Source organism: Heloderma suspectum, chromosome 12 (assembly GCF_057233095.1).
Source record: "Heloderma suspectum isolate Gila_16-S chromosome 12, 16-S_ref, whole genome shotgun sequence".
Classification (NCBI taxonomy): Eukaryota; Metazoa; Chordata; class Lepidosauria; order Squamata; family Helodermatidae; genus Heloderma; species Heloderma suspectum.
The window spans coordinates 36706537-36732898 of record NC_139469.1 but is presented as its reverse complement, the minus strand read 5'-3'; the positions used below and the strand labels follow the sequence as shown (position 1 = coordinate 36732898).

The window sequence follows — 26362 nt, the reverse complement described above, 5'->3', positions numbered from 1 at the left end:
TCTGCACCTAGGAAAAAGAAACCAAAGGCACAGTTACAAGATGGGGGATACGTGGCTCAACAACACTACAAGCAAGAAGGATCTTGGAATTGTTGTCGATCACAAGCTGAATATGAGCCAACAATGTGATGTGGCTGCAAAAAAGGCACATGCTCTTTTGGGCTGCATTCATAGAAGCATAGCTTCCAAATCCTGCAAAGTACTAGTTCCCCTCTACTTAGCACTGGTTAGGCCTCATCTGGAGTACTGTGTCCAGTTCTGGGCACCACACTTGAAGGATGCAGACAAGCTGGAGAGGGTTCAGAGGAGGGCAACAACGATGATCAGACTAGAAACAAAGCCCTATGAATAGAGACTGAAAGAAGTGGGCCTGTTTAGCCTTGAGAGGAGAAGACTGAGGGGAGATATGATAGCACTCTTCAAGTACTTGAAAGGCTGTCACAGAGAAGAAGGCCAGGATCTCTTCTTGATCATCCCAGAGTGCAGGACACGGAATAATGTGCTCAAGTGACAGGAAGCCAGATTCTGCCTGAACATCAGGAAAAACCTCCTGACTGTAAGAGCAATATGACAATGGAACCAATTACCTGGGGAGGTGGTGGGCTCTCCCACACTGGAGGCCTTCAAGACAAGGCTCGACAGCCATCTGTCAGGGATGCTCTGACTTGGATTCCTGCACTGAGCAGGGGGTTGGACTCGATGGCCTTGTAGGCCCCTTCCAACCCTACTATTCTATGATTCTATGAATGACTTGTGGCAATACTCATTTTTAATCACTATTTTTGAGCCTTGACAAAAAGAGGCTGCCCAGCCCTCAGTGGGTTATGAGGATCTTGAGACTCAGGAATAAGCATGCAACACAGACACCTCCCATGCCAGAGCCTGCAGATTGCTTGGAACAGCCACCAGCCGGGAACCACGTGGCCCCTTCCCAAGAAGAGAGCTGTGCAGGCAGCTAAACTGGTGGCCTGTTTATTATTTCAGGCGAGGGCAGATGGTTGATTTGGATGTACCAATGATCAGCAAGGGTCTCAAACTCCCAATTATTAGCAATGGGTGCAACAAGCCCCCCCTCAAGCTGCCCCAAATTATGAAGTTCAAGTGAAGAAAGCTTGAGGCAACTAGAAGTGAGTTTTTGTTTGGAAGGACTGAGGGTTCAGTTCAGTTCAGGTACTGAGAACACATTTCTGGGATCAGAATTCTGTAATTCAAAGTTTGTCTTTTGTACCAAGCTCCAATTTGTGGATCTCAGGGTTCTAGTAAAACACAAAGCCGGGCCAGCAAGACTGAAGTCTGGCCCCCGCCCCCAGCATTACTTCACTGCTGAGGAGTCCAGGTTAGATTCTCCACCCAGCATACTGCCATGGCCCTCTGCTAATTTATGCACTCAGCCCTGAGGGAATCCCAAGCAACGTCTACGATTCACTTTTCTTCAGTCGCTAAAATCTGAACTACAGAGCCAGCATCACCCATCTGTAGCATGCTCAATATGCAAGCCAAGAAACACACACATACATCCTTGAGATGATTCTGAGCAAATGTTATAGTGGATGACAAAAACAACACTAGATAGTAAAAGTCTGAGCCTTTAAAACTTCAGGATGACCAATGGCTGATGGCAGTAGGAGATGGATGGCTCAGGACCCTGCTAAATGTCGAGAAGGTGATTCTTGGATTGGTAAGACTTCCGAGGGCAGCAGGAGATGAGGGATAAGAGAGGACCCAGGGATTCCAAGGGAGGCGTAGCAGTATTTTCCACGGAGGTCGCCAGCTGTCCGTGAACAGAGAAGTCTCACAGGCCAGAAGGACTTTCTCGCGGCCCAAGGGGCTTGCTTCTCCGCTACCCGTGTGCACTTCCTGTGGAGAATCAAGAGCTGCCATTGCCCAGGGCAGGATCTGGGTGGGGCCGGGATATAGTGGATGGGTTGCCCTATGTAGGGCTGGGAAAAATCTCCCCCACATCACACTAGCTTGTCATCCTTTCTCCCTGCAGCTCAAGAGCACCTCAGTCACCTTGGACCCTTTCCACAGCATTGCATGCCTGGTACTGCTATGTCCTCGATAGTGTGGGCTGATGGCAGTGGGGAGGGAGATGGGTGGCTGGCAGAATACAATCACGTGGCACCTCTGGGGTGCTTGGAACTATCTCAGTGACCTGTAAAACCACCCTTAAGGTCACACAATGTTATCTCCCTATATGTTACAGACGTGGGGCTGAGGCAATTGGACTGTTCTTGAAAAACTGGAACGCTGGAAGCTGCCTTAGACAAAGTCAAACCCTTGGTCCATCTAGGCCAGTACTGTCAATACTGACTGGTAGCCATGGCTCTCCAGGATTTCAGGCAGGGATCTTTCCACCCATACCTAGAGATGAATTTGAGGCTTTTTGCATGCAAAGCAGGAGCTCTACCATTGAGCCACAGCCCCTCCCCTCTACAGCAGGGGCCCCTAATACAGTGCCCACAGGCCCATGGCACCTGCAGGCACCGTCAATGACGCCCACAAATGGGTCCCCAACATGGTGCCTGCGAGCACCCAAAATAGATATATACACACACACACACACAATTTCATTTTTAATATACATACATGGATTTGTATCAAATGCATACAACTTCCCAGCAATTATACATGGGCTGCAACAAAAGTAGACCAAATATCCAAAGAAGTATCCATTTGAAGGTGATATCTATGTACCACCTGTTCAAATATTGAAAGTGTTGTAAGGTCCTCAGTCCATTGCATTACAGGAGGTGAGTGTTTATCCTTCCAATATTGTAATATTAGTATTTTAGCTGTCAAAAGGGTGCAAATAACACATTTACACTGACCTTTTGTAAATTTCCAGGAAGCAGGTAAATAATTTAAAAGAGTGCGCACATCAGTGAATATTAAAGGCTACTGGTCATTGCCAAAATATGTTTAAAAGAAGCACTGGATATATTGCACCGCCAGCAATTAGCCGAATAAGACAATCCCTTATTAAAGAGATGCTGCAGTGTCCAATAGCCTTGAAGCAAAGGTTTTTGCTGAATAAGACGCAGCCTCAGATCCACAGACACGACAGGGAGACACCAAAGCGGCAATCCCCTGATGAGGCATTTTGTGGCAGTGCCCACGGCGTGGTCTCAAATTCCCAGATGAGCCCCAGGTCCAAAATGGCTGGGGACCTGCTCTAGAGGCTTGCACCAGCCCTCTTCATGGGCAAGGTTTAAACTGGGCGCAGAAATCGCAGCTCACACTCAGCTCCTACACCATCTTATCACTGTTTCAGTTATATGCTTGCCACAGAAAGCAGAGACTATTAAATACAAATAGGGATGGCCACTGAAAAGCCAGAGTAAGATGATGCACAACATCTTCAAATAATTAATTTTTTAGAAAAATCCAGCCATCTTAGATTTAAAAGGTCTGCTGTGGCACCCAGTTGTGGAATGCCCTCCCCTTGGAGGCCCAATAGGCACAGACATTGGTTTCATTTGGGCACCAAGTGAAAACATGGCTTTTTACCAACACCTTTGAGGGCTAAATACATTCCCTAAAGTAGCCCACTGTTTTATTGTTTTAGATTTTAACTGGTATTAGTTTAATGGTTTAATGTTTTTAGGTGTTTAAATTAATTGTTTTATACTATTTAAATTTATTTTATCTGTACGCTGCCCTGAGATCTTAATGATATAGGGCGGGATACAAATGTTTTAAATAAATAAAATAAATAAATAAAAATCCACCCAGGCACCGTCATAAAAGCCTGGGCCAAACAGGCGTGGACCAATGTGCTCACCATGGTAAACAGGGCGCTGCCCTCTGTGACGTGGCCGTGGGGGCTTGCCCAGGGATGAGGCAGGCCTAGTGCCTAGTTTTGAGCATGGCCAAGGCCAGCCAAAATTACAGGACCCTGCAAAGAGAGCAGCCTTGGCCAGCCCGTGGAAGCCCTTCAGTGGATCGTCTTGTGGAGCCTCTCTGTGGAGAGCAGTGGAGAAGAGTCTCCCATGGGCATGGCGCAGCCTCGCTGGCCAGGAAGAGAATGCTGCTGTGCCACGGAGCTGTGGTCCATATCCGGCCTGTCTCTTCATGCAACATGACATGAGAGATGCTGGCAGAATTCCTCCCAGGACTCAGACAGACCTTTCAGGGGCTCGTGAGGCTGGCCTCAAACAGGAGGGTAGCATTAGCAGCCTTAAAGGCTTCTCCAGCTCAGGTTAAAAATCAAGCCCAAGAAGAATTCCCATCCAATCCCCTTCCCATCCACCCAAACCCCCTTCTCTTTAAATCCCACTTGCCTGGCTGGGGCAGCAAATGTCAGCAAGCTACCTCAGGGGGAGGAAAGGGGGGCGGTCGTCCCCCGCCAGCACCAAGACACAAGGCCTTAGCGGACAGTAGGAAATGCCATTTTCTCAAGGGCTGCTGCTGTGTCAGCATGCTTTCCGGGCGCTCGCCAGGGCCGTGCCCCCCCCCCCAGGTGCACTCTGCAGTCCACCAGGCCCCAGGGAGCGGTGCAAAGGAGAGACTCCCTTCCTCCGCTCGCTCTCCCTGTGGCTGCTGCCGGATTTGGACTGGCTCAGAAATAAGCCAAACTCATTTCCCAGGGGGGCTGGGGGGGGGGAGCGTGTCAATCTCATGTAAGCCGCTGGCAGTTTACCCATCTCTAGCTGTCATCTAAAGTTGGTCTGTTGCTCACATGTAACCTGCTGCTGCCTTCAGGTGAAGCAAAAACAGTCATTGTATAGGAATTTGTTACACGTTTGGTCAGATGAACAGCTGTTACACATTTAATTCCCTATGAATCAAAAGGTTGTGTATCCTGGAAATCTGATTTGTGGTATTATGGGACATGCAATTGTAAGAAACAGCTAACAGCTTCGTTTTTCAAGCTCAGGCCTCTGAGTAAACCAACTGAGTTTGCCCTCATCAGAACAGAAGTCTGTCCAGGGGCCTGTCACTGACTAGGTTCGCATGATCACAGAGGGGGAAACAAGCCACAGTGGCTTATCACCCCCTCCCCCCATGTGCTGGTTGTGTGCTGGGGGGATTTGCATATCACCCTTGAACCTTGCCCACGTTGTGCGGACCCAGCTAGGATGGCATGTTGAGGTGGGTAACAAACCAGGAAGAACCCTGTTGCGTGAGGTACCTACCCCAACAAGTCATTCTCGCCAGGTTTGCATGACACAAGAAGCTGCCCCACCAAAGGCAGTTACATGAATCCAGCCAGCACAGGTGGGGTGATTAACAAGCCACAGTGGCTTGCTAACTATCCTGTGATGATGCCAGTCAGGCCTCTGTCTTTTCATTAGGGAGGAGGAGGAGCGCGGGGGAACCCTGAGCCACGAGGCCTGGAGCAGAGCCACTTTTGTGGACCGCAGGGCGCTGGGAACCTAAGCCCAGGAGACGACACCCCACCCCCGCTTGTGAGTGTCTCAGTGCAACAACCTTCAAATGTGTTTGGTGTGCGGGGGGTGGGCCTGAGGAGAGCACACAGGAGGGGAACACAGCTGGCTCCACTTCCGCACATGCTCCTTTCCACAGAAACTTTGGCCATTGGGACAAGCGCAGCAGTCCTGAAAAGCCAGTTTGCCCAAGGCTTGCACACAGCTTTAAAGGCCATGACCCATCCAGAAAACCATTCACATTTTTCTGCAGCTTGCAGAAAAAGCCAGACAGTTGAAATCAGAAGCCAAGAATTCCAAGGCACTTAATTATAATCTGCTCTAAACTGAACCAAGATTAGCCACACAAAAAGCAAATGATAGAGAATATAAGATCAACAGCCAAGAGGGAGAGTCACTGAACAAGTAGGGAAGCTGAAATGTGAGGAGGAACACAATGAGGGCAAGGGCCTGGCTGCTGATCAGCACTAAGGGCAGAGATTGCTACTACGACTAACATTAATAATAACAACAATAATAATACATAAATATAATAATTCAATTTATGAGTTGCCCTACAGCCAAAGCTCTCAGGGTAACATAAATAACAGCTCACAGCTCCTTGTTCTTTAGTTAAAAAAAAAAATCCATCTACTCCATTGCACAAGAACGGAAAGATGCTCTCCAGAGGGGCAGCCGTGGCAGCAAAAGGCAAAGTCTCCATGGAGGGATGCTGTGGCGTTCTCAGCTGGAAGGCTAGGGGCCAATACGGCAAGCCACCAATCCAATGGGGTACACCGTATGCCTGCAATCGGAGCGGCGAAGCAGACGTGAGCATCTTTGCATTAGGGTGGCCATTAGCTGGGGTCAGAAGGAAATCCCCTACTGGAGATGGGCACATTATGGCATTTGAAGGCTTTTTCTGGGGCATCCGAGGCTTGCTGTCTTTGGATGCCCCAGGAGAAGGCGTAAAGCTATCCAACAGAAACGGAGGCAGGAACTCGGCCACAGCTGCACCTGCAGGCCAACACCGGAGGTCCGGCCTTGATGCCAGCCGACACACACGCCGCCACGCTGCAGCTCCTACTACCGGGCACCATCTGCCAGAGCCTCTTCCTGCAGCTCTCCGGCCGGAGCAGAGCCCGGCGGCCGCTCCCCAGCCTGCTCCCGCCGCCCGGCTCCCCGCTCCTTTCGCCATGGCAACCCGCTGAGGCTCTCCCGCGAAGCAGCGCGCGGGCTGTTCGGGAGCACAGCACAGCACGCCCGAGGGCCCGCCGGCTTCCTTCCCCGCCCAAACCGCGCGAGGGAAACGACCGCAGCCACCGGGCGCTCCTTCCCAGCACCAGCGGCCTCCGCGGCCTCCCCTCGCCAGGCCCTGGGGTCCGGCGAGGGGGGGCACATGACCGGGCGCGGCGGGGCGGCAGCTGCCACATCCACATCTCCCCCAGAAAACGCCTCCCGAGATGGAGACGCCTTGGTCCGCATCGCTCTCCGGCTCGTCAGGCAGCCTTGCGGGACTGCCTCGGGAAGGGCCTCGGAGGCCCCGGTCCGCGAGGGCTGAGCGGGGCGAGGCTCTGCTGCACGGGGAGGGGTGGCGAGTGCCCCTGCCGGACGCGTCCCGGTGCCCGAAGGCCGCGCTCTCGCGAGCCGGCCGGCCGGCCGGGGTCTTCCCCAGATCCGGCAGCCGTGTGGATTTCGCTGCTTTCACGCACGGCGGTTTCCGGAGGGGAGGGGAGGGGAGGCGAGGGAAGCCAAATCCAGAGAAGCCAAATCTGCACCGCGCGAACGGCTTTCGACAGCCGGCCATTCTCGGCCAGAAGAGGCCAAGGCTTCCCGGGATGGAGCCCAGGGAAGGCAGGCTGCGTCACGTGGGCTTAGCCACTGCCGGGCTTGGGAAACGGGAGAACATTCCCGCGCGCTCTGCCGGCGCGGCGCAGCCCTTTGGCCCCCCGCAAGGTCTGCGCCAAGCGCCGGGCCCTTCGGCCCACGCCTGGCCCCCTGGCTTGAGGCGCCCCTGACCGCCCTGCTCCTCGGCCTCCGCTCCTGGGGGGCGCCTCGCCTGTGCCGGAAGACCCTTCAGCCGCCCTCCCCAGCCGAGCTCAAAATGGATTTCCTCGCTTGCAAGTAGCTCGACTGGCATGTGGAAGGAAGAGGCGCAGAACCATCCGGCCGCAGCACCGTGCGCCCACTCAGAGAACTTCCTTCTCCTGGCGGCTCGCCGACGACTTTCAAACCGGTTCGCCCTCAGGCTGGCGGGCAGGGCGACGCGCGCAAGCCCACCGCCCGCCGCGGCCCAGCCAGGCCCTGCCCCGGGGGTCGGGCGCGCAAAAGGCGGGCGCGCTGCTCCGCCGAGGCCCTTCCCTCCGAGCGCCGCGGGAGCCACTTGGGGCGGCGCGGCTCCCGGCCGGCGACCGCCCCGCCCCGCCCCGCGTTCGAAGGCGCGGCACTCGGGGGCAGAGCGCGCACAAGGCGCCCTCCGCGCAAGCGGGACATTCGGCCGCCTCGCTCCCGCCCGCCAAGCCGAGGCTGCTCAGAGGCCGCCAGGTCGCCCCAGACCCGCCGTTCCATCCTGCCCACGTCCCCAGCGCGGGGAAAGGGCTGCTGGCGCCGCCGGCTCCGCACACCCTCCCGCCCACGCCCCTTACCGGTACCAGCCGAGGCCCTCGCCGTAGTTTCGGTCGAAGAAGTGCGGCTCGGTGCCTACGGCACGTACGTCGGGGTGCGCGCGGAGCGCCTCCAGGAGGGCGCGTGTGCCCCCCTTCTTCACGCCGATGATCAGCGCCTGCGGCAGCCGCTTCTCCCCGTAGTCCGGAGTGGCAGTGGGGCGGTCGGAGCCCGCGGCGGCGGCACCAGGTTCCTCCGCGAGTGGGCCCAGGTCCGCGGCCGCGCTGGTGCTGTCGTGCTCAGAGGCGCCCCTCGGAGCGGCTGTGGAGGGTGGCGGCGGTGTCCGGAGGCGCGACGGGCTGCCGTCGCGGGGAGACGCGGGGGCGCTGTCCGGCGGCGGGGGCGAGGAGGGGCTGGGGGCGCCCTGGGTGGCGAGCGGGGAGCGGACGGCGGCAGGGCCCCCCATGAGGCTGTAGCAGGCGTAGGTGAGGCAGAGAGAGAGGCTGCACATGCAGAGCAGCTTGCGGGCGGGGGGGCCCTTAGGCGGGGGGGCCATGCCGCCTGCCCGCGCTCAGCGCCGGCCGCATCCTGTCAGCCGCCCGGCCGCCGCCGCAGCCCCCCCGGCTGCATGGGCCGCCGCCCGCCAGCCCCGCCGCCGCCCGCGGGGAGCCCCGCATGGCACAGCCGCCTCCTGCGCGCCGCCCGGGCGGGCCCCCTCGGCTGGCCAGGCGCTGCCGCTCCCGCTGCCGCCGATGCGACTCGAGCGAGGGAGTCCCCGCTAAACTTTGTGCTGGATGCCGAGGCGGAGGCGGCGCGGCGCGGCGGGGCGGGGCCAGGAGGGGCGGGGAGCCGAGGGCGGCGGCGGCTTGCTGACGCCCGGTGGGTCGGCCGGCCGGCGGTAGGAGGGCGGGGAAGGAGCGCGCTCCCAGCCCCGCCCCCAACCGCGCGTGCAGGCGGCCTGGCGGGTCGCCCCAGCGCTGCCGGCCGGGGCCCTGGAAGAGGGCTTCTGGGGATGTGCAAAGTGCCACGGCCCGCTCTGGCTGGCGGCCTCTCCGATCGCGGAGGAGCGCATGCCCCGCTCGTCCCCGCCGTGCCCGCGGAGGAGGAGCAGCCGGCGCGCGGGCTGCGGCGCAGCAGCACCAGGGCCCCTGGGGCTGGATCTCCGGCCGCTCTTCACGCCCAGCACAGCCACGCTTCGCGGGAGGGGCCGGGAGGCTTTCCAGGCGTGGGCCGCGGGCAAGCACGGCGCAGCGCGCGGCCCGCGCCGCTCTCCGCGGCGTCGGCTCCGAGTGGCGGGGCGCCCTGTCCGCAGCCGCCTCCTCCCCGGCCCCTCGCGAGGCCGGGCTGAGTGGCTGCCTCGGCACAGCCCTGGCGCAGAAGCCCGGAGAGGCCGCGAAGGCTCCCCGGTCTCCTCTCTGGGGTAACTTGTCCAGAGCCGGGGAGGCGCTGGCCGAAATTGCTTGGCACGGAACTTCTGCGGTGGACGCCAAGCATCCGCCCGCCGCCCCGGGAGGGGACTCGAGGGCCCGGCGCTTCCGCTGGCCTTGCCCTCCGCGCCTCCAGCGGCTGGCGTGCGTGCCCGGCCCTTCAGCTGGCCCAGGCAGGGGAGGCCTGGAGGCAGGCTGGCGCTTCCCCCTGGGGCGGCGCGGGGGGCGGCTTTCACCTGCCCGCCGTCTCTCGTCCGTCTCCCTGCTGTGTTGTGGGAGACGCGGGGCGGGGGGAGCTTTAACTTTCTCCGCAGCAACCTCGCCGGGTAGGCCACTGTTCCCACTTTACAAATGGGGGCATGAGGCTGAGGGACCAGCTCGTGTGGCCTTGGGCAAGTTGGGCTCCCTCCGCCTCCGTCCCCCGTCCGTTTGCGTGGGGGTGGGAGATCGGTGGCGGCGGTGGGGACGTCACTCGTTGCTACGTGTGGGGCGAATATCTCCTCCTCCGCTGCCTTTCCCGAGTGGCCTCGGTGCTTTCCACAGGATCTCGAGAGTCCGCCTTGCAGGACAGGCCGAAGGCCACGGGGGGGGGGGTCTGCACACAGCCCCCTCTCTTGGCTACGACCCTCCGGGCCGGCCGCCGGCTGAAGAAGCGGGCTGATGCTGGGGACGGGCCGCCCGCCAAGCGGCGGTCGCCTCGGGCTGCGTTTCATCTCTGGCACGCGCAGCGCTCCGGGGGAAGCGAACGAGCGCCGCGACCCGCGGCGTAATCGGGGTCTCCCCGGCTGGCTTCCCAGGCCTGGCCGAGGCAGCTGGAGGGAGCTCGCCCGCTCCCTCCTTCCTTCCCGCGCAAGCCGAAGCTCGCTGCTGCTCTCCGCTGGACGAGAGGCTCCGCGCGCTTCTCGCCCAGACAAAGGCTGCTCCTTTCTGATACGGGCCGATGGCCGCCCGCAGCCATCTGAAGCAGGGGTCTGGGCGCCCCGTCAGTCGCCCCGCCGCTGCCGGGCTCCCTCGCAGCCGCCCGGCCAACGCGGGCCAGACAGCCGGGGGGCGGGCGCGGCCGAGGCTCCTCCCGCCCTTCAGAAAGGCCAGGCGGGGCGAGGGGGCGGGCCCCGGGAAGCCCGCGGTCGCTTGCCCGGCCTTCGGCGCGCTTGCCCCGGGGCTGCCCGGCGCGGGCTCGCCCTCTCGCCGTGCAGGCGGCGGCGCGCTGCCTTCGGGAGCTGGCCCGCCAGCGCAGCTGCGAGCCTGGCGCCGTGCCGGCGAGCGCCGAGGCCGCCCCCGGTGCTCAGGTCGGAGGTTTCAGCCGCCGTTAGCCGCTCCAGGTGGGTGCGAGTGGGGCGGGGTGATCCTGACCAGTCCTACGCCTGCGGCAGAAGCCACTTCACGTCTCTTGGAATTGGGGAGTGGAGCAGAGCCCGCTTCCCTGGGCGTGCTGCCATGGGGGGGCGGGGGGGGCCCAAGCAGTTGCCTCTCTCTCGCTGCACGTGCCCAGTGGCAACTGCGTGTGAGGCCCGGGGGAGCGCGGCCCCTGGATAGCCACCCTCCGAACTCAGCCGTGGCGGCCCTGTGCCGGGCCGTCGTACAGGCCTGGCCGTGTGCTGGGAGGTGGCACCTCCTCCAAGGTCCCCGCCTTCCGGGGTGGGACAGCTGGTGGAGTGGTTGGGGCCATTGCCTGGGCTGGGGATACTTAACTGGCATCAGCCACACCCGTTCCTGTCAGCAGGAGTCCCGCTTGGGTCAGCCGATGGTCCCCTGCAAGTAGCCCTTCTGGTCCATCCCCAGGTGACCAAGCTGAACAGACCACCCCTGCCCCCCCATGGCATCCCAGTTACCCCCATTGCCCCCCTTCCCCGCCCTCCCTCCTGGACTGCCTTAGCAGCAGCCCCCATCCAGGTCGTTCTCCTGGGCAGCAGGGATGGACGAAAGTCCCTTACCTGGTCCCGCAGCTGTTTTCGGGGGGGCACTCTGTTTCTCCCCCTGAAATTCTTGGCGGGGGGAGGCGCCCCATCCCTCCCCGCCCAAATTCTGGCCGGGGGGGAGCGCCCCGTCTCCCCGGCCGCGAAAGAAAAAAGTAAAGTGTAAAAAAAAAAAACAACCGTGATAGGCTACGTAAAGATTTACATAGCCTATCACAGCTAGATTTTCAAAGTCAGCCGTGATAGGCTATATAAATCTTTACGTAGCCTATCACGTTTTTTCTTTTCTTTTTTTACACTTTACTTGGAAATGGCGGCAGCGGCAGCAGCCGGTCGGAAGACTGGCCACCGAAACGCTGCCAGGACCCGCCGCCGCGAGGGACATTCGCGCGAGGTAAGTCCCATCCCGGGGGGGGCGGGGGGTGTCAGAGAATTTCCCCACCAATTTTGGGGGGCCGAATGCGTTGGCATTCGGCCTCCCGGAGATTCGTGGAGAAATTCTCCAACATCCCTACTGGGCAGTGAGGTCCCCTCACAGTCCTTGGACTCCCAAGGAGAGGCTTCTGCCCCTCTGTGCTGGTCAAGGAGCCAACCCTTGTCCCTGGACTCCCATCCTGAGGCCAACTCAAAATGGGGGGGGGAGCCCCTGTCCACCTGTCCTTGGCAAAGAAGACACCACACTTGTTCCAAAGTCAGAGCTTTTGTTGAACAGCAGGAAATGGAAAAGATCCTTCAAGGAAAAGACACCCATGCAGGGTAGCCAACCAGTCACAAAAAGGCATTGCAAGGAGCTCCAAAAGGATCTCTCCAAACGGGAAAGGGCATCTAAGTGGCAAATGTGGTTCAATGTAAGCAAGTGTGAAGTGATGCACATTAGGGCAAAAAAAACCACCCAACTTCAAGTATAACCCGTTGGGATCTGAGCGAGCCGCGACTGACCAAGAAAGAGATCTTGGGGTTGGGGTGGACAGCTCAGTGAAGATGTCAACCCAGTGTACAGCCACTGTAAAAAAAGGCCAGCTCCATGTCAGGCATAATTAAAAAAGGGATTGAGAATAAAACTGCCCACATCATACTGCCCTTGTACAAATCTATGGTGCGACCACACTTGGAATACTGTGCACAGTTCTGGTCACCACACCTAAAAATCGATACTGCAAAGCTGGAAAAAGTGCAGAAGAGGGCAACTAAAATGATCAAGGAGTTGGAGCATCTTCCCTATGAGAGAGGGTTACAACAGCTGGGATTGTTTAGCTTGGGAAAAAGGGTGAGGGGAGACACGATAGAGGTGTACAAAATTATGCACAGTGTAGAGAAAGTGGAGAGGGAGACATTTTTCTCCCTCATAATACTAGAAGCTAATGGGGTCATCCCATGAAGCTGATTGGTGGGAGATTCAGGACAGATTGGTGGGAGATTCAGGACAGATAAAAGGAAGTCACTTCACACAGCACATAGCTAATGGAATTTGCTACCACAAGATGTAGTCAGGGCCACCACTTTGTATGGCCTTAAAGGGGAACTGGACAAATTCCTGGAGGAGAAGGCTATCAATGGCTACTAGTCCTAATGGCTATGTGCTACCTCCAGTACCAGAAGCAGTGAGCCTATGTACACCAGTTGCTGGGAACATGGGGTGGCGGTTGCTGTTGCACTCATGTCCTGCTTCTGGGTTTCCTGTGGGCAGCTGGTTGGCCACTGTGTGAGCAGAATGCTGGACTAGATGGACCCTTGGTCTGATCCAGCAGGGTCTTATGTTTTTATTCCCTGTAACACTGACTACAGTCCGCTTCCACATATTCTGGATTCTAGGGCAATCCAGGGGTGCCTTGCTTCCAACTAGGCCCCTGTCTCCCTGGGAATAATGCCCCTGCTCAGTTGGACAACTAGAAACAGTGCTGAGAGGTGTGTCGCTCAGGTTAAAAACAGCCATTGCTAGGAGTGGGCAAATTTGGCCTGGAGCCACATTTGGAGTTGCTGTCAAAGCAAACTCCTTTGGCTGGGGTGACAGCTGTCCCCTCCCCCTCATAGCGTCACAAGAGCTTTCCAGCCTCACCTTTTATGGCGAAGTGATGGATGCAGGCCCCACATGCCTGGCCATTCCTTCTCCATGATGCAGCGAGTGACAAATCTGGAACCTGAAAGGAGACAATGTCAACGATGAGGAAAGAAAACACTGCCGTCCGCCTGCCACCAACTCCTGAAAGTGAAAAAGCATCCTGCTGGGCTGGACTTGGAATCTGACATGTTGTGATTCCCCAGTCCATCACATGGTGGACTGGAAATGGAGGGCCCGTCTAGCCTGCTTCAGCTTCCAGCAGCTGAACTCCAACTTCGAGCACTGGAGCCCTCCTGTGGAAAGCCAGAAAAGACCTTGCAGAGTGAGGAGGATGAGCTTCTCCTAGCAGGAAGGGTGGGATGGGACTGGAAAGGGGACTAGGACAACAAAAACTGATAGGGGAAGTTGTCGCATCTTCAGCCTTACAGATATCGCTGCAAATGCTTGGCTCCCAGCCTCCTTCAACTAAGTGGATTTTGAAAGCTTAATGCAGAATAAATGAATAAAATGGGGAGATCTTCACACTCCAGAAGTGCGGGGGGAGGGGGCAGCTCAGTGGCAGAGCCCCTGCTTTGCATGCAGAGTTCAAGCCCCAGTATCTCCAGGTAGGACAGGGAAGGAATCCTGCCTGCTGAGATGATTGGTTGGCAACCCCACAGCATATGCCTCAGAATCTCCTCCATCTCAGACACTGATCAATAAAACCTTGGACGTTCCCACACATGTTGTTTCTTTGTTGCTAGGGAGTGGCAGATTGGGAACCCTTTCCCGCACCCTAGTAGGATCTGACTTCAGTCAAGAGACACAAGGAAGTGACCAGCAATGGGCGTGGCAGGAGGACAAGGAGATGGGTGCTTCAGCATGCTGCATGCTCCTCACAGAGCATCTCATGTCGAAGAAGCATGGCCATGTCATACCACCACATCATGCTAGAGTGACTAGCCAGTGGGAGTAAAGGCATGACTTTGGCATTCACAAAGTCATGTGAAACATTGCTAGCTGATTTTTTTCTTTTAATGTAGCAGATTCTGCCTGCTCTTTTTGCCATTGCAATAAATATACAGGAGCCTTTTCCAGCTCAGCAACAGGAGCCTTGCTTAGTCTTGTTTCTGCCTTTGATTTATGACATGGCTGGAAATTTAAGCATCTCTGGAGGTCTCTGCCTTTCTTGAGTGATGCTGGAGTTACTGCCTTTATATGGAAGAGAAGGAAGCCACTTTTCCTCCCAGAAAACAAGGCAGCAGTGCTGAACAAGGCAGGACTGAGCTGGCAGGAATCACTACCACCTGACACTGATCACACTTCAAAAAAAAAAAAAATCATGCTCATCACCAGTTTCATTTTGAAGGAAAAGTTGCCATGAAGCCCCAATCCAGATCAGGGGCAAGGCACCAGATTCGGGATACACAGATGCTTTTCTTTCAGAATAAAAGTGGCAGTATTATGCCCACAGAGTCTGCCAGGAAAACAACACTTAGGAGAGCAGGAAAACCCAGCAAATGTAAAGGTTGACCCTTGGATCCCTTGATAGCTGCTGGGCCTCTAGGTCACTGAGGTACAGGAGGGAAGGGAGAAGAGCAAGCCCATGTTTATAAAGTGTGCATGTGGTTGTGAGTGCGCACGCATGCACGCATTCATGTGATCTAATCTTGGACTGTATTTGGTGGAGTCCCAGCCATTTTGTGCAGCCTCCCTGGTCAAAGAGTGGGAAGAATTGTAGCTGGGACACCTTTTTGCCCCTTCTGCTCCCATTCTTCCCATCTACCTATTATCAGGTGGTGGGAATCCCTGTGGCAGTTAAGAAGACTGAAATAGTCATCAAGAAAGACTGTTAAAGGGAGCAGTGCTAGAAATTGGAGTGACTGTGTTTTGAGCTCTAGGTACCCATTCCCCCACCCCCAGCCCCTTTTATGACTGTGGCCATGCACCAGGAATAGCTTGAGTGTGCCACCTCTTGTCAGGACAACCCTCTTTGAAATCCTTTTCCTCCTCCTCTCTTACAAGCTCACTCCAAACCTTTCTTTTTCTCTCCCAGGAGAGTTAGGGACTCCGCTTTGCTTGATCGCCAACTTTTTAACCTCTGCACACTCACAAGCCCATCCTAGGTCGGCCCGGGCTGCTCACACCCATCCGTGGCCTGGCTTTAAGTACCAGCGTCCTCGAATTCAGCTGCTGAGAGAACTAAGCTGCTTATTTCCTCAGAATCCAGCACACTCTGCATCTGCTGAGGTTTCTTGCATGTTTATGTAAGTTTATGCTTGTTTGATTCATGAACACTCTACCAAGTTAATTTCCCTGATTAATTAGTGCATATTTTAAATTCTTGCTCATGCTTAATAAATTTCTCTCTTCTTGAAGAAGACTGTGCGTACGTGCGGGTGGGTTCCTCCTGCCAGATGCTCTGTTGCCAACATTGAAAGGTCCCTTAATGAATGTGTGTACTGAGAATGCAAGAGGTTTGTACACATGTAAATATATTTGGTGATATATGCAACAGGTGAAGAAGGCAGCAGAGAGCACCATAAGGGACCTGCCCCCCCCACCAAGGCCCAGGAGGCCTGCTGAGGCGACTGGCTGGCACCCCAGGCAGGTTGCACCCTCTCAGGACCTCCTCCACCCCACAGGCTGCTCAAGTGAAAGCTCTGAGGTTGCCCCATGTGGGGTTCTCAGGGAGCGGGGACAGTGCTGCTCCTGCCCATTCTCCATCTCCAGCTTCCACCTGGTGAAGCTGAGAAGAAAACCCCCTCAGGACGCCTGCCTCCGCTGGGTCAGTTGTCCTTGCTGGCACACAGAGCTTCAGCCCCTTTTACTCTCTGGCTTAAAGAGACACCCAAGATGCCTAACTGGTTCTCTCTACCCAATACAGGAGAAGTCACAAGGAAATAGGGTTTGTTTGTTTTGTTTTTTATTTATTTTCCATTTCTGTACCCCCCAATAGCCAAAGCTGTCTTTTTCTAATGGTTGCACAGCAAGACAAACCAACATGTAGGATGTTGTAGTTAAAATAAATATTTAATACAAGAAAAATTAAATATTATGATTAATCAATCTATGCTTGGTCCTAACCTGTCTACAGTCAGGGCCAGAAATATTGGAACAAGGATAACTGTTTTGGCAGTTGGCCTCTGTACACCACCACATTGAAGTTGAAAGGAAACACACCCAGATGGGAGCAAAGTCAGGACTTTCAGCTGTAATTCAAGGGGTTTGACAAAAGTGGGGCACTAACCATTCAGGAAGAACAGCCAGTGGCATTCACACACACCCCATTGTTGGTGGCTCATAAGTAACGGAATGAATGGCTGACAAGCAGCTGCATGGCCAGGGGTGGCCTGTTTCCGGGGCACCCCATGACCGATCAAGCAGATAGAAGGCCTGGAGGCGGTTCTGAGTGTTACATTTGCATTTGGTAGCTGTTCACTGGAACCCCCAACATGAGGTCCAAAGAGGTGTCCATGCAAGTGAAGGAGGCCATCGTTAGGCTGAGGAAACAAAATAAACCCATCAGAGAGAGAGCATTGGGAGTGGCCAACACAACAGTTTGGAACATCCTGAAAAAGAAGGAATTAACTGGCAAGCTCAGCAACAGCAAAAGGCCTGGAAGACCACAGAAGACAACAGAAGTGGATGACTGCAGAACACTGCTCATGATGAAGAGGAACCCTTTCACAACATCTAGCCAGGTCAAGAGCGCTCTTGCGGAGGTAGGCATGTCATTGTCAACATCTACAGTCAAGGGACGGCTTTATGAATGTAAATACAGAGGCTTCACAACAAGGTGCAAACCACTGGGAATGCTCAAGAACTGAAAGACCAGATTAGCCTTTGCCAGCAAACACCTAAAAAAGCCTGCCCAGTTCTGGAATAAGATTCTTTGGACTGATGAGACCAAGGTTAACTTGTACCAGAATGATGGGATGAGAAAAGTATGGAGAAGGAAAGGAACAGCTCATGATCCAAAGTATACCACATCTGACAAACAGTGTTATGGCATGGGCATGTATGGCTGCCAGTGGAACCAGGTCACTGGTGTTTATTGATGACCTGACTGCTGATAAAAGCAGCAGGATGCATTCTGAAGTGTATAAGGCTATACTTTCTGCTCAGATTCAACTGAATGCTGTCAAACTGATAGGACGCCGCTTCATATTGCAGATGGATAATGACCCAGTCATACAGCAAAAGCTACCCAAGAGTTTCTCAAGGCAAAAAAGTGGGATGTTCTTCAATGGCCAAGTCAGTCACCTGATCTCAACCCAACAGAGCACACTTTTCACTTGCTGAAGACAAGACTGAAGGCAGAAAGACCCACAAACAAGCAGCAGCTGAAGGCAGCTGCAGTAAAGGCCTGGCAAAGCATCTCGAGGGAGGAAACAGCATTTGGGTTCCATGGGTTCCAGACTTCAGGCAGTCATTGACTGCAAAGGATTTTCATCCAGGTATTAAAGGCGATCCTTAAGTTTGAAATGATGTTGGTTTGTCCCATTACTTATGAGCCACCAACGATGGGGGGGAGGGTATGCCACTGGCTGTACTTCCTGAATGGTTAGTGCCCCGCTTTTGTCAAACCCCTTGCATTACAGCTGGAAGTCCGGACTTTGCTCCCATCTGGGTGTGTTTCCTTTCAACTTCAATGTGGTGGTGTACAGAGGCCAACAAGTTATCCTTGTTCCAATATTTCTGGCCCTGACTGTACCTACTCTAGGGCTGTGGAGGGCTGGTCAGTCAGGTGTTCTCATGCAAGCAACACCAGCTGATATTCCCTCTTCCACAGGGCCATTAAAGGTGCAGGAGCCCTCTCCTCTTCTCCACCTGGCCACCTTAATCCACTTCCCAAACTGCTGTTGGCTTGGATCAGTCCTGTTCCAGAGTGTGGCTGCGCTGCGCTGGTGCTGGGAGAGGTGCCTTTGCACGTACATTAGCTGCTCCTGCTCGCGTAAGCTCTTGCTTCTGAGGGCTTCGTAGGGGTGCTCTGGAGAGCCCAGAGGTGTAGCCATGAGCATTTGGGTGTTCTGATCACCTCTGATCAACTGCCTTTCAGTGCCAGTATTCCTTGGCTCCTATCACATCACATCCTGTTGGGCCTCTGGGTCTTTGTTTGCTCTCCACAGCCCCTCTCAGGCTCCACCTTCTCCTTGGTAAGCAGAAGCCTCCAGGGGGGCGGCCTCTGGCCGGGGGTAGGAACCCTTCTCCTCTCTGCATGGTGGGCACATGGCCTGTGTTGGCACCAGCTCTGTGGGTCGTGAGGCCCCAGCAGGCGAGTATGCTGGCCCTTGCTGGCCCTGGGCTTCGGAACTGCAATCTCCGATTTGGGCTTGGGGCCTCTCAGCTCAGGGGCGGTGGCCTGTGGCACCTTGGGCTCAGGGTCTCTGGTTTGGCAGGGGCGCTTGGGCCCAGTGCCACGTCCATCAGCAGCACTTCTTCTGCGTTCATGTCTGGGTCACAGCTGGAGCCCCATCCAGACTGAAGACACCGTGGCATTGTTCTGCTGATGACCAGGCTGAGAAATCCAACTTGCAGCAGAGTGGATTTCTCCTTGACGGGCCTCCCAGGTCAGATGCCCAGAGCCACTGCTGTGCTGCCCCCACTGGCACTGACTGCCGCAGTTCATCCAGCTCTCCCGGCAGCCGAGTGCAGTCAGAGCTGGACCGGGCTTCCTGTAGCGTGGAGGCCGCTGGAGTGCTGAAACCTCCAGAAGGTGAGACCATTGCAGTCATCTTGTGACTTGCATGGTCAGCCAAATCAGCCCATAATAGGTACAATAAAAAGTATTTTATTTGTTGCATTATATCCCACCTTTCCCCCATGTTGCTCACAGTGGCAGGCCTGGCTTCCCCTCCCCAAGTTTATTCTCACAACAACCATGCAAAGTACGTCAGGCTGAGAGGGAGAGAGAGAGAGGCTCAAGTTCACCCAGTGAGTTCCTGGCAGAGGGGGATTTGAATCCAGGTCTCCCCAGTCCTACTTTGATACTCTAACCCACTCCAGATGCTGCTGAACTCTGACTCCCATCAGCCCCAGCCACCATGACCAATGGTCATGATTGATGGGAGTTGTAGTTCAGCAACATCTGGAGGGCCCCCACTTCCCCACCCCTGCTCTAACCATTACACCGCCCTGTAATGGCGTTACATCTGCTTAACGCCTGTAATGGCGTTACACGTTCCATCTGCTTCCTCTTTGCCTTTCCTTTCACTGGGCTCACCTGGGGAACCATCACATTTACCAGAAAGCAAGAGTTCAGTTAGGTGGCGGTAGCCAGGCCAGGATCTCTGGGTGATGTGCTGATTGTCACAGGCTGGTGGAGGACACAGACACCTTGGGCTTGTGTTCTGGTTATACTCAAAGCTAAGGTCCCTCCAGTCTTGGGCGAGCTGGATCTTCTGTGTAGAAGGGGAAATCATGCATTCCCGGGGCTTCCAGCTTGCTTTGAAATCGTTATGTTATTTCAGCAGCTGCTCGATGTGACAGTCACAGCAGACGCCACTTAATCCTTACAAATTAGGCATACATACATATACATATACATATACATATACATATATATATATATATATATATATATATATATATATATATATTCTAATTATTTAAAAAATGCAACCATGATACACTCTGGAATACTCGCACAGCCCGCTCGACAAAAGCCTCTGACACTGATGAAGGCCCCGTTCCATATGGTCTGACATAAAAATTATGCAAATCTGTGCAAATGTTACTTGGCACCAAGAAGATACAATAGAACTAGTGGCACCTTATGGCAGTCGTTTCGAAACGTCATTTTGCCTTTGCTCGTTCAATTACTGCGTAAAGGGCTGCTTGGATTCACCGCTCGAGGGCTTTGCAGCCCTGCCCCCGGCTTGCTGCCCTTTGAGCTGGCTCAAAAGCAAGCGGGGTGCCAGCGGCCCCTGCAGCAAGGGGGGCAGGAGGAGCTGCCTCGCAGGCCCCAGCTGACCTCTCCAGGACTCTTCCCAGTTTGGTGGCATCCGTGAGAGACCAGCCCCACCGTTCAAGGCTAGGTTGAGGCATCAGAGCTCCCCCATAAAGGACCCACACCTGGGAGTTTTTAGGAGGCGCAGTCAGCACATTCGCTTGGAGCAGCCCAAGGACACAACCAGCCCCCACCTCGCTGCTGGTGCTCACTGGACTCTTGCCCCCATGTCAAGGGGGTCGGGATTGAAAAGGGGTGTGGCAGTGGCCTTCGAGAAAGAGCCCCTGCCCCAAAGCCCCAGCCTGGTCAACCTGGGTGCCCGCAGTCCGGGCCCGACAGCCCTGGAGACCATTCTGAGGGGCTCGATGTCTCTGCCCCGCTAGTCCAGTGCGGCACTTCGCCCAGCAACGGTACAGACGCGCTTCCTCCACCTCGAGGTTCGGGTCCCTTTCTACGCATCCACAGCCCTGAATAAGCATACAAAAACCTGTGAGATGTTTCCGAAAGTCAGCAAGTGGGATTGTGCAAACTCTGGGACCTACCACTTCACAGTGTGCAACTTCCTCCTTACAAAAAAGGTGCTGCTGGGTGGGGCTGCTGCGGAGCCAAAGGTGAGAGGAGGCCCTGGTCAGGGTGCATCCGCGGTTGAGGGCACTCGGCCCGTGGAGGTGGTGCAGTAGCAGGACATGGGCTGGGTGGGACACACTCTGGCCTGTCTGTCTCGCCTGCACAGAGAGCATCCCTGGAAGATGGCGCCTCTTTCATTCAGTAGCACTTTAGTCTGTGATACACGGAATCCTGGAAGGAGGGCCTTCATCAGTGGGAGAACCAGGGACGAGGTGTGCATGCGCCAGGTATTTGTATACATCCAGTGATATGCCGCACAATAAGCAGTGTGAGTCTCCGCATTTCAGAAACAGGGGGGATGCTCCCTGTGTGGCCTCATGTTATGCCTTAGGAGGACCAGTCCCAGTCTGGCTTTACCCACTAGGCACCCTGAGTCACAACGCACCATGCTGTACATGAGTGGCGGTAGGCTCCCCTTATCATCTGTGCTGAACACCCACCTGGCAGCAGGAGTGTGCTCTCTGGGGGGGAGCCCCTCTCCCCCTCTTGGCCTGTCCGTGCCTTCAGGTTCCCTGGGCCTCCTCTGGCAGCTGCTCCGAGAGAGAGGTGCGGAGGGCGGGGCTGGACGCAGATGACCCCGTCATGCTTCCGACCCAGTCATGCTTGCCAGCCACACAGCTAAAACCCCTGGCTTGGCGATCATAGAATCATAGAGTAGTAGGGTTGGAAGGGGCCTACAAGGCCATCGAGTCCAACCCCCTGCTCAATGCAAGAATCCAAGTCAGAGCATCCCTGACAGATGGCTGTCCAGCCTCGTCTTGAACGCCTCCAGTGTGGGAGAGCCCACCACCTTCCTAGGGAATGGGTTCCATTGTCGTATTGCTCTAACAGTCAGGAAGTTTTTCCTGATGTTCCGCCCGGAATCTGGCTTCCTGTCACTGCAGCCCATTATTCCGTGTCCTGCACTCTGGGATGATCAAGAAGAGATCCTGGCCTTCCTCTCTGGGACAACCTTTCAAGTACTTGAAGAGCGCTATCCTATCTCCCCTCAGTCTTCTCTTCCCAAGGCTAAACATGCCCAGTTCTTTCAGTCTCTCTTCATAGGGCTTTGTTTCCAGTCCCCTGATCGTCTTTGTTGCCCTTCTCTGAACCCTCTCCAGTTTGTCTGCATCCTTCTTAAAGTGTGGTGCCCAGAACTGGACCCAGTACTCCAGATGAGGCCTTACCAGTGCTGAGTAGAGGGGAACTAGTACTTCGCGGGATTTGGAAGCTATGCTTCTATTAATGCAGCCCAAAAGAGCATGTGCCTTTTTTGCAGCCACATCACATTGTTGGCTCATCTTCAGCTTGTGATCGACAACAATTCCAAGATCCTTCTCGCTTGTAGTGTGGTTGAGCCACGTATCCCCCATCTTGTAACGGTGCATTTGGTCTCTTTTTCCTAGGTGCAGAACTTGGCATTGATCCCTATTAAATGTCATTCAGTTGTTTTCTGCCCAGCACTCCAGTCTATCCAGATCACTTTGAATTTTGTTTCTGTCTTCCAAAGGATTAGCTATCCCGCCCAATTTTGTGTCATCTGCAGATTTGATCAGCATTCCCTGCACCTCCTCCTCCAAGTTATTCATACAAATGTGGAAGAGCACTGGGCCCAGGACTGAGCCCTGCGGTACCCCACTCGTTACCTCTCCCCAGTTTGAGAAGGTCCCATTAATAAGCACTCTTTGAGTCCGATTCTGTAGCCAACTGTGGATCCACCAGATCATTGTTTCATCTAGCCCACTTTGAGCTAGTTTGCTCATCAGGAGATCATGGGGCACTTTGTCGAAAGCTTTGCTGAAGTCGAGGTATATGATGTCCACAGCATTCCCACGCTCCACAAGGGAGGTTACCTGATCAAAAAATGAGATCAGATTCATCTGGCAGTCGAGTAATCACTGCATTGTTTTCAAGGTGCTTCCAGATGGATTTCTTTATCATCTGCTCCAGAATTTCCCCAGGGATTGATGTCAGACTGACTGGTCTGTAGTTCCCAGGTTCCTCCTTTTTACCCCTTTTGAAGATAGGGACAACATTAGCCCTCCTCCAGTCATCTGGCACTTCCCCCGTCCTCCATGAATTCTCAAAGAGAATAGACAGTAGCTCTGAGAGTTCTTCTGCCAGTTCCTGTATTACTCTGGGATGCAGTTCATCTGGCCCTGGAGATTTGAACTCAAAGTAATATGGTGTTCCTTGACCATATGCCTATCGATCTCAAGCTGCAATGCTGCCCCTTCAGCCTGTACTTCGCCTTTGCCAGGGGGGTCATAGACCCTCTTTCGGGAGAAGACTGAGCCAATATAGGAATTGAGCACCTCTGCCTTTTCTTTGTCTTCTGTTATCTTTTTGTCATCCTTATTTAATAGGTGAACCACCCTTTCTTTCCTCTTTTGCAAATAATATATGCATTTTACCATGCATATACCTGAAGAAAGCCTTTTTGTTGCTGTTAGCATCCCTTGCTAACCTCAGCTCATTCTCAGCTTTCGCCTTCCTGACGCCATCCCTGCAATTCTGTGCTATCTGCCTGTACTCTTCCTTTGTTACTTGGCCTTTCTTCCACCTCCTGTATGTGTCCTTTTTTGTTTTCAGGTCATCTCTACACTTTCTGTGAAGCCACATTGGCTTTTCTGTTGTTTTCCACCTTTTCTTCTTGTTGGAATTGTTTGTGATTGTGCCTTGAGAATTTCCTTTTTTAAAAGCTCCCACCCAGCTTGGACTCGATATTCAGGCTTAGTATGGAGGGCCTGCTGACAAGCTCAAGTGCTGCTCTGAACCCCACTGGCCTTGCTGTGATGCAGTGTTTCCATGGAACCCACAGTGCGCACGCGCCTCAGAGGTTTGCATGTGGTCCTGCTATGCTGAGTGGCCGCTGACACCAGTGTAACGTCGCCATAAAGTGGTTGTGATCCTGTGTACTCTCGGCAGCAAAAGAGAAAGCAAAATTAATCCGGAACAGGGAACATAGCAACACTGGCAGACACCCCCAGTTGCCCATGGCCATTTGGTCACCATCCAGCATAGAATCTGAGCTTTGGAGGGGCCTTAAAGGCCATCTAGCCCAACCCTCTAGATGCAAGAACAACAGATGGCTGCCCAGTTTCTGCTTGAAGTCTTCCAGTGAGGGAGAGCTCGCCACTTCTCCAGGTAGTTCCATTACGAAGCTGCTCTCACCATCAAGAAGCTTCTCCAGCTGTTCCATCCAAATCTACCATCCTGTAAATTAAGGCCATGAGATGTAGCTCTGCCTTTTCTGCACAGTCTTTGCCCTTTTCTCTGTGACCTCTGCAGGCATTTGAAGAGGCCCATCATGTCCCCCACTCACTCTTCTCCAGGCTAAACATATCCAGTTCCTTCAACCTTTCCTCATAAGACTTGGTTTCCACATCACTGAACATCTTTGTTGCCTTCCTCTGAACCTGTTCCAATGTTTATGCGCTACATCCTTCTTAACGTGTGGTACCCAGAACCGGCTCGGTGTTCAGTCCTGCCGGCCACATGGCCACGGAAGCGTCTTCGGGCAGCACTGGCTCTTCGGCTTAGAAATGGAGATGAGAGCCACCCCCTGGAGTCGGACACAACTGGCTGGGGACACCGTTACCTTTTACCCAGAACTGGACACAGCACTTGAGGCGCAGGTGCCCAGACCCCTGCCTGATCTCCCAGCCCCCCTTTCCCGCAGCTCACATGTGCATCTGGCAGCCCCGCCAAGGGCTCGTTTCCCTGCCCAGAACTCCTTTCTGACCGAGGGCCAAACTCCATTCTGGAGAAGCAATCAGGGGCCACATTCCAGGGGTGGGCGGGGCCCCAAATGAAGGCCCATTTTGGCTCCAGGTGTCTCTTTCTGCCAGTGAATAATCCCCAAGAGAGGCACCTCAACGTTGTAGCATGCGGGGGGGGGGTGCACAAAAGTTGGGAAGCAGCCAAACACTCCATCGGGGGGCAGGGAACCATACGGGAGCCCTGGAAGGCTGGACCGAGACCCCAGGAGGGCCGGCTTTGGCTCCTGAGCCTGGGGCCCTGCCCCCCTGCTCTGTGAGGTTTACGTGCTGCTGGGGGCGGGGTGCTGTGATGGGCGACACCACATCCTGTACCCTGATGTGGGCAGAGCAGCCATTGACGCAGGGTGGCATCCTGAAATGCCCCATCTCCCTCCCACTGAAGCCAACGTTAGGGGCACTTCCTGAACCGGGCCAGGGGCTGGTGTGAAATCCTGCCCTTGCTGGAGGCCGTGACCTGAGCGGGGATCAGAGGCCACTGTGGGAGTGAGGGAGGCATGCTCCTCCCCTGGGCCACCCAGGTCCTGCCCAGGACTCCGCCCCGTATGGGCCATCCGGCTGGTGTATCTGGGATGCTCCACAGAGCATTTTTTGGGATGGTGGCACATTTCAGATTCCACCATCATAATGGGGCTTCTGCCAAACCCTAAGGCCCTCAGCCAGCAGATCTCAAGTGTAGGATTGCTCCATAAACCTTTTCAGTAAATTATATACGCAACAGAAGAGAGAGAGCCCCTGGGGCAGTGCACCCTAGCTCAGAAATGCCCTCGCAAGGAGTCTTCCCTGATGCCAACATGGCCAGCTTTTTGATGCCAGGCAAACCCCTTTTCATTCACACGGGCATTTCAGAATTACTTTGGTAATGTGTTTTAGGGTTGCTCTGGCTGTTTTATCTGCTTCTGTTGATGTATGCCATTGCATTGTATGGCTGTGTTTTGTGTCACTGTAATCCACCCTGGAATTTAGATAACGAGGGGCTGTTTATAAATATTTTACATAAAAATAACCAAAAACACACACAAGGAGGACTGGAGAGCACATCTGGAAGCATCGCCCCACACTGCCTGGTAGCCCTGTGGGACTGCACTCCGCAGCGTGACCGGGGCCGGGCGGGGTGGGGACTGAGCCCAAGTCCCCACACTGGCCACCGTGGTGGGCTGACTCAGCAGGAGGTGATTCCCCACAACAATAAAATATGCTCATTGGCCCTCTTTATATGCTAGAAAATGTCACCCCTGGGAAAACTGGTCTTACTGGTGGTAGCCAGGCCAAGTCTCAAGGCTGTCCAGAAGGGAAGAGGTATGCCCTGAAGCACTGTGTACTCGTTTGCTTTTTTCTTTGCTTTTTACAGTTGTTTGTTTCTTGGCCAATGGTTGGATGATCTGACTCTCAAGAAGGCAGATGGTAGATAAAGCATTCAACTTCTAAGTGTTCTGACCCATCTATTTTGATACCTAGGACAGTGGACAGCTTTCCTTGCCCTGCTGTTTTCATGTCTTCTGTATTTCTTTGATGTTAATAAAGGGACCGGATTATTTAGACGGGGCGGGGGGGCAGGAGCAGAGACGGGAAGCAGGCCTCCGTGGTGTGGCAGGGATCAATTTCAGTAAGTCAATACAAAATGCTTGTCTGCAAACAGAGGTTTGCAAACAAACGCTTGCCTAAGCAGAC

At 54.8% G+C, this 26362-nt stretch overlaps 2 protein-coding genes across 2 annotated transcripts in view; one reads left to right on the top strand and one right to left on the bottom strand.

Moving 5' to 3' along the window:
* The window catches only part of LOC146336844 (heparan sulfate glucosamine 3-O-sulfotransferase 4-like), a 130493-nt gene extending 121964 nt beyond the window's left edge, over nucleotides 1-8529 (bottom strand). Inside the window, exons 1-2 of the mRNA XM_084819171.1 lie at nucleotides 8353-8529; nucleotides 8015-8226 (exon numbers count right to left, since the gene is read on the bottom strand). Coding sequence (XP_084675297.1) covers nucleotides 8015-8226; nucleotides 8353-8529 — 389 coding nt within the window. The remainder of the gene's footprint in view (nucleotides 1-8014; nucleotides 8227-8352) is intronic.
* Nucleotides 8530-10340: 1811 nt separating this feature from the next.
* Nucleotides 10341-14458, top strand: LOC146336843 (uncharacterized). The gene is made up of 2 exons (XM_084817891.1): nucleotides 10341-10722; nucleotides 14119-14458. The coding sequence occupies exons 1-2, from the start codon at nucleotides 10341-10343 to the stop codon at nucleotides 14328-14330; spliced, it is 594 nt and encodes a 197-aa protein (XP_084674017.1). The 3' UTR covers nucleotides 14331-14458.
* The last annotated feature ends 11904 nt before the right edge of the window (nucleotides 14459-26362 follow it).